Source organism: Giraffa tippelskirchi, chromosome 3 (assembly GCF_054371585.1).
Source record: "Giraffa tippelskirchi isolate mGirTip1 chromosome 3, T2T-mGirTip1v1.2.pri, whole genome shotgun sequence".
Classification (NCBI taxonomy): Eukaryota; Metazoa; Chordata; class Mammalia; order Artiodactyla; family Giraffidae; genus Giraffa; species Giraffa tippelskirchi.
Window position 1 is genome coordinate 24,628,147 of NC_137277.1, and position 7,379 is coordinate 24,635,525.

The window sequence follows — 7,379 nt, forward strand, 5'->3', positions numbered from 1 at the left end:
CTTTGCGCCTCTCGCCTCCTCTCGCCTGAACTCCACGGATCCCATTCATGACGAACAGCTTCTTCCAAACTGAGAGAAAAAAGTTTTCAACTTTATGGTTCCAAATTTTTCCCCCTTGCAGATCCGGGAGTGGCAGCTAACACTTTTTTCCCCCAACAGCCGGTCTGCGGAGATTTGCTGTTGAATAATAACAAAGGAGAGAGGATACGTATTTAAAGAAAAGAAGTGATTAATGGTTTTCTGTATAATTCTCACATTTTTCTTAGCTCTTGTCTACACAGAATGGCTGTGAACTTTAAGCTCCATAGAAATCTTTTTTTTATTCTATTCATACCTTCCTAGGAGCAGCTTTGATTTGGTTCTATAGAGACATTCCTGGGGGGGGAGGTGGAATATGCTTTTTAGGAACTATTTTCCCTCTCTAGAAGGGAAGGGCGGCTGCATCCCTGGGCAGCTAAACATCACACCAGCGATTCCACTGAAAACAAAGCTCCCCGCTCTCAACCTCCAGGTCCAGGAGATTTGCTGAGTCTCCCCACAGCATTGAAACGGGCGGTTCAAACACCCTTTCCCGTGCGGTGGACCCTGGGCCGGTCTGTCCCGGGGCCCTACCCAGCCTCAAACACCCGGGAGCTGCACACCGGAGGAATGCAAAAGAAGTAACAGTAAAACGCGCTGGCGGAATTGGCTATTTTTATTTTTCGAAGGCAGATGGGGCTGAAAAACGACTTTGAATTGCATTTGCTCTCCAGAGCCCTGAAATTTTGGGGATGGGATGGCTGTTCCCGGGGGCACCACAGGACCAGAGTCCAAGACCAGAGCCTTAGAACTTCTCTTGGGCTTGACCCCAAAGTGGCCCAAGCCTCCCCAGAGCTTCTGAGGGTCACTTGCACCCTCCTCCCCTTCCCCCATTCCATTCTAGGGGTGCCTGGGACCTCAGAGACAGAAAGCTATTTGGTCCCCAGTGATACTTTCGATACTTTCTATGAGAAAGAAAATGAAAATTAATACAGGAGCAGGGCTTCACAAAAGAGGCCATTTGTCTTCTTGATTATCTATTTGCTTGTCAGAGTTTGAGCTATGGCACTGGCTAGCTCCTTTGTAATATAAAAATACTCTGAAAACCTGCAAACACCCAGAAACATCTGTGCAAAAAATTAGACTCATTAAAGCCTTAAACACCTCAGAGGAAAAGGATACCTTCTTACGGGGAGGAAAGAGGCCAGCCGCGCAGAATCCTCCCTCGCAACTTTAATAAGCAAAGAGCCGTCTGTCTAGAAAGAGACAGCTTTAACCGCATTTTATTTGCTTATGACAAATAAATCACAGTGTGAAAGCTTTTGCCATACTTAAGCCTCTTGTGTCCTACAATGAAACATTTTCTCCCCATTAGGGATTGGAGTCAGCCCTCCCAGTCCTTTCAATCCATTTTTGGACTAGAGGGAAAAAATTTAAAACCCCAAACAAAACACACCCACCCCAAAAGGAAAACACACCAGCTACCACAATTTGCAGTCCTCTGAGATAGAAATTCTCATCGGATCATTTGAAAAAATTCCTCAACCACATAAATGTGAGGCCGAATGGACTGGGGTACTTAAAATATACACTGGGCGGCATTGGTCTGCATCTTTACATCAAGATTTCAACAAAAACACGCCGTGCTGATCACAAGAAACCAAACATTTATTTCTATTGTCACTCTGTACAGGACACACATTTTCACACCAACGAAGGGTTCTAGACTCAAGCAGCCCCAGGACTAGGAAGGGGCCTGGTTTGGAATGTCAGAAAGAGAACAGGAGAGAGGACAGACACACATGACATAAAATAATAATTATTATTAATAATAATAATCAATGCAACAATGATAAACTATGGGAGAGGTATCTGTAACCTTATCTCCCAGATGGGAAGGGCATTTTATTTCCTAGTTTCACATTCACTTTCAGTCTAGGAGAAAAGGCCTCCACTGCACAACTCTAGATTGGGGAGAGGGTTGTGTCCAGCTCCCATAAGGCAACTGGCCCCTCACCCCGCCAGGCATGGTGTGACCTTCCAAAGGAGGGCCTTCCCGGTCTCTGGGTCCTCTTTTTCTCTCGGACTCAATTACCCTGCCCTGCTCCTGCGCAGCCGAGGCACCCTACGTCCACCTGTCCCCAGCCTGTCGTCCCTACCCCGGCCCCAAGGTGGAAGGGGGGTGAACGGGCACGGAGGGGAAAGGAGGTTGTGTGCGCGTGTTTGTTACCGTGGCCAAAACACTGTTCTATCTGGCAGTCAGAGGATGCTTTCGCTGGGTTTCAGGAATGAGGGACAAAGAAAAAATCCAGACTGTCTTCCAAGAGCAGCAGCAGCAGCAGAGGCGGCGGCGGCCGAGCCGGGCCTCATTTGTTAGCCGGGTGTCGAGGTAATGGTCGCCACCGAGGCCGTCCTCTCCTCGGCAGAGTAAACAAGACAGATGGGCCTGGGCCTGGCGTGATTAAAGATGAAACGTGGATCCATCTTCGCCAAAGCTGAAAATGAGGAGTGCAGCCTCCTCCTATTTCTCTGTCTTTTTCTTTCTTCCTTCTTCTTTTTTTTTTTAAAGGAAGAAAGCAAGAGACTTGAACCGTGCTTCTGGGGGGCCTCGCCCGGCTCCCTATTGTCATTTCTATAAATAAAGCTTCCCCTCCCCCCTCCTCTGCATTTATTCGTGTAAATAGACAAAGTGGGGGGAGGGAAGGTAGGCTTTTTCGGGCCCAGGCCCCAGGGTCCCCTCCCTCGTCTCCCCCAACCACCCCCGAGCTCGCAACCCACCCCCGCCCCGAGGTTCGCGGCTCCCGCAAGGGGGGCACTAGAGCGCGGGGGGGCCTCCGTTGGGCCGGCCCGGGGGCCCTCCGGCTGAGCCTGCGGTGCCGCCCGAGCGGATCTTGGTGTTGGGCAACTTGTGGTCTTTTTTCCACTTCATGCGCCGGTTCTGGAACCAAATCTTGATCTGGCGCTCGGAGAGGCAGAGCGCGTGGGCGATCTCCACCCTCCGGCGCCGTGTCAGGTAGCGGTTGTAGTGAAATTCCTTCTCCAGCTCCAAGACCTGCTGGCGAGTGTAGGCGGTCCGAGAGCGCTTGGGCTCCCCGCCGGCGTAATTGGGGTTGACTGGACACACACACAGAGAGAGGGAGAAAGAGAAAGTTTTATTGCCCCGAAAGGGAGGAGGGAGAGCCCTTTCCTCCAGCTAACGCAGTGTCTCCCTCCCTCTCCCGCCACCTCTTCTTCCTCCAGAGGGGGTGGGGACGAAGGAGAAAGCGGGACCCCAGGAGGAGAAAGAGACCTCTAAGTTTTGGACGACTGTGCGATCACGACGTTGTTGTTTGGGGAGGGGGCGGGGAGGAGTGAGGAATCTTCACAAGGTTTTAATCGCTCATCTCTCCCCCCACTTGGCCTGGGGCCCGGGATGGGAGAATGAGGGGTGAAAGAGGGAGGGGGGCTTCCCTAAACCTTTCTGTTAGTTCCCACCCTCTATGTTCCGATTCCAAGCAGTGCCTGCCCCAAGTAAAAACTTTTGCCCATTAGCCAAGGAGCCAGACTAGAGGAAAGAAAGGAAAAAATAAATACTGGGAGTTGACTCAACTCTCCGCTTAAATACAGATTACCTCCTCCCCCTTCTCCTCCCCCACCTCACACCCCTCCCCAATTTCCAACTTCACTGAGACTGCATCTCCCTGGCGAAAAAGTCGCTGGTGAGAATGGCAAAGAGGATGGGGAACCTACTTCAAAGGCGCGGGGCCCACCAGGCCATAAAAATTTATGGGGGATGTAATTATGTGGCTCTGAAAACAGGCGACCGTAAATCTCCGGCAATGGCGAGTTTATAGCGGGGACAATTGGCTTCCCCTAGCTCCCCCCACCCCCATGCCTTGAGGTCCCTTTGGTGTAAAGCGCCGGGGGTGGGAGGGGGAAGGGGTGCCCACGCACTCACCCGTGCTCACGTGAACTTTGCGCATCCAGGGGTAGACGACGGGCTCTTTGCACGCGGAGTGGGACGGGCTGGGGTGCAGGGGGTTCTGGGCGCAGGGAGGCGGCGGGGGGCTGCTGCTGACCGCCTCACAGCGCTGGCCGGGCTCCGGGAGGAGGGCCCCAGACGGCGGCTGTGCGGGAGCCCGAGGGGACAGCCCGGGCGGTGGCGGGGGCGGCGGCGGCGGAGGCGGCGGGGGCCCAGGGTCCCGGCAGGCCGCGTAACGCTGCACGGTGCACGCCGAGCGCCGCCCGAAGCCCGCCTCCGGCTGGAAGCTGCTCTCTCGCCTCTGGCCGCCGGCGTAGTACCCCGGCGAGTGGTCGCTGGGTAGGTAATCGCTCTGTGAATATTCCTCGCACGGAGGGAACTTGGGGTCGACATAGTTTGAGTTGATCAAAAAAGAACTCATAGCCATTAATTTCTGGGAATTGTCCACAAAATATACTAAAATTTATTCCGACCCCTGACTCGTTTTCCTGTTTCCGAAAGCCCTCCTACTTACTGTCAAGTGAACAAAGTTAGGGGCCCACGTGATCCTCGGAGCCAATGGCCGCCCCGCCTGCGATTCCCGGATAAGGAAATCTGCTCACCCGGACCCTACTCCAGCCAAAGAGGTTTATTTCCCCTTCTTCTCCACCCCCCCTCCCTACCCACCCAACACCAGGATTTACATAGGGCTCCTGCGGGGCCACCGCCTTCTCGCCTCGCCTCGCCTCGCCCGGATCGGGGAGAGGGAGGGAGAGAGAGGGAGAGCGAGTGAGCAGGTTGCCACCCGAGGGCCTGTTGGGGCGCTGGGCGGAGCGCAATCCCTGGATCCCCTCAGAAGTTGGGGCTCTGAATGTGGCCCCTCCCGTCCTGCTTCTCTCCCGCAGGCTTTCCTTAGGGTCTTAGCCCGTCTTATCGATGGGGGGTATGGAGCATCTGCACCCAGCGTCTAAGCAGGGGAGTTAAGTGAGGGGCGGACTAGGGGCTCCGCCTGGAGAGGAGAACCCACACGGGGGAACGAGGCATCAAGCGTGGGCCTTTTTTCTGCAGCCGCACGGGGAGGGGTAGGGAGTGAAAGAGGAGGCGTCGGAGCAACCAGGCGGGTGTACGGAGGGACTTGTCAGAGATGAATGGAACCACGGGCGGATCGATAGGAAATTCATGCACTAATTCGGGGAGACCTCGCCTTCCAAATAGCATTTAGCTGCGCTATTAGTTTGGCTGTGTCAGTCAGTCCCTCTGTTCCCCTCTCCTCTCCACTCCTCCCCTTATCCCACGCGGCCCAAGCCGGGAGAAACGACTTGGTTTCCCACACTGAACATGAACACTGGAGTAAAAAACCTCCAACTTCTGAGAGCACGTTGAATAGCAATTTGCTAATTCCAGAAACACCGGAGCAAGGCTAACCGCGGCGGCGAGATGTTCTAATTGCCGTTAATGCCGCGCCTCAGCAGCCAGCAGAAATCGCAATGATGCTAAGGATAGGAGCCCGGGTGATCCCCACACAATAACACCCTTTGGTAATCGCGTGTTTCCAGGGTATCTTGTTTTGCACCCAAACGGAAAGGCGACCTCTGCATCCGTTTGAAAAGTGAATTTCCTTTCCCTTCGCACACTTAAGACAATAGTCATTTTTACCAGATTTTCAGTGAAGCCTCCCTGAACCCAAAATAGGCAATAGCTAGACCAAAGGGAGAGGACAAAATAAAAAACATCAGCAACAACATTAACCTTTTAAGAGAACTGAAAAAGGACCAAGGCTCCCAAGGGCAGGCATGGGTAGATTTCAGGTAGATGATTCCTCCATCTCTAACCAGTTGAGGGAGAAAAAGAAAAAGGAAGAAAGAAAAAGAAAGGAGTCTTCGTGTCACCGGATGGTCCTCATTTAGGAAAAAAAATTTTTTTCTTCAGGAAAAAAATGAGCGGAGTGTTTATGTCAACTACATATTCCCCTAGATACGAATTTGTGATCACAAAATTCCTTACACAAATTCGGATCTACAGGGTATATACAGAAGACAGATAGATCTTCTTGGCCCAGAAATTTTCCAGTCCTCCTATTTTCCACGCATCCTTCGTTTGGGGTATGGTTTCAGTGCTTTTGATTTTTTTCCCCCCTAGTTTTGAGCTCTGGGAGCAGGAAAAGGCACTGTGGGTCCATTCCTGGGATTACAAGGTTTCCAACCCTCTTGCTCTTCTATTAGAGAGAAACAGAAACAGCCGGTCCCGCAAAGGGACGCGAACCTTGGGGCTGCTGTGCACCTCCGCGGCAGTGCATGAATTATGAGATGTAAACATTAGCTAAGCACAAAAGGAGGAAGGGTCATCCTGAGGCTGCGGCATAGTCAGAATCAGGCCCTTCTGGGTGCCCTCCAGCCCCTCCCCGCCCCCAGGACTTTTTTTTTTTTTTAAGAAAAACAAAACCCCAATCGGCAACTCCGTGTCCCTCTGCAGCCTTTAGTTTGTGATCAAACGAAAATCTAGATATTTTCCAAGGGGCCTCTCAGCAAAGGGAAGAGGGATAGGCGGCTGGGTGTGAAGGGGGTGTCATAAAAGTCCTTTTGGAAAAATTCAATGGTAAAAAGAGAAACAGCTGTAAAGAAAAATGCTGGGAGACCAAGCAGATGGGGCCCCAGATATTTAATGACGGGCAATTCCGTTTACAACCTGAGAAAAAGATCAAAGGCGTTTCATTTCCGAATGGAGGGTGAGGAGGAACCGTAAAAGATGCAGCCAGATGATATTCCGGCCCCTCCCAACCTCCCATACCTCCTGGGGCCAGAAAAGGGGGATGATAGCTGAAGTGTGAGGAGGAGTCCCATTTCCCCCACCTCCCTAACTCCTGGCAGACTCTCTCCATCTAAACTTGCTTATTCAGCCACCTGCTAGGGTTGCTGGCAGTGGGACCTAAAAGGGGATTTGGGAAACCTGGGGGATCTGGAGTTTCCAAGGGACTTCCTGAGGCTGCCAGTAACCGCCAAATTTACTAAGCTGGGAGACTGGGCATGGAGCTGAGGGAATGGCATCCTAGACTGTGAAAGCTAAGGGCCTTCAGAGGGTGATGGGAAGGGTGCACAGAACCTCTTCACCCAGACTCCACATTTATCGTTCCAGGTCTGAGGAATACTTGCATCCCTAGTGAATAAGTCAGAATAATAAAAATTTATTTAATAAACACATCAACAAAACAAAAAACAACCCTCTAACCACCGCACTCTAAAGGTCTGTGCCCATGCCCGGTCCTGGGGCCCTTGCACGTGGGTAGGAGGAGAGTTTTCACCTACCAGCCACTAAGTCCAGAGATCCTCTGATTTTCTATCCCAAATCTAGCTTGCCAGGTTTGGCTTCTAAGCTTGATTTCTAATACTAACACCTATATTTGAAAAATCACACACAATAATAT

General features: G+C 52.0%; 1 protein-coding gene across 2 annotated transcripts; it reads right to left on the bottom strand.

Annotated features, from left to right (window-relative positions):
- Positions 1 to 4,498, bottom strand: HOXB4 (homeobox B4). Of its 2 annotated transcripts, XR_014080155.1 has the most exons (3): positions 3,956 to 4,492; positions 2,249 to 3,132; positions 1 to 177 (listed from the first exon to the last, which is right to left on the bottom strand). XR_014080155.1 is itself a non-coding variant. In XM_081582443.1 (2 exons), exons 1-2 carry the CDS (start codon positions 4,404 to 4,406, stop codon positions 2,834 to 2,836), a joined length of 750 nt encoding a protein of 249 aa, XP_081438569.1. In that variant the 5' UTR covers positions 4,407 to 4,498; the 3' UTR covers positions 1,666 to 2,833. The 2 variants fall into 2 exon arrangements, 1 of the variants encoding a protein (XP_081438569.1); XM_081582443.1 differs by lacking the exon at positions 1 to 177 and having other exon boundaries at positions 1,666 to 3,132; positions 3,956 to 4,498.
- Positions 4,499 to 7,379: the final 2,881 nt, after the last annotated feature.

Coding starts and splice junctions, on each gene's coding strand:
- HOXB4 (XM_081582443.1), bottom strand. CDS start 4,406: ATGGCTATGAGTTCTTTTTTGATCAACTCAAACTATGTCGACCCCAAG. Junction 3,133..3,955: donor CAAAGTTCACGTGAGCACGG/GTGAGTGCGTGG, acceptor GTGTGTGTCCAG/TCAACCCCAATTACGCCGGC.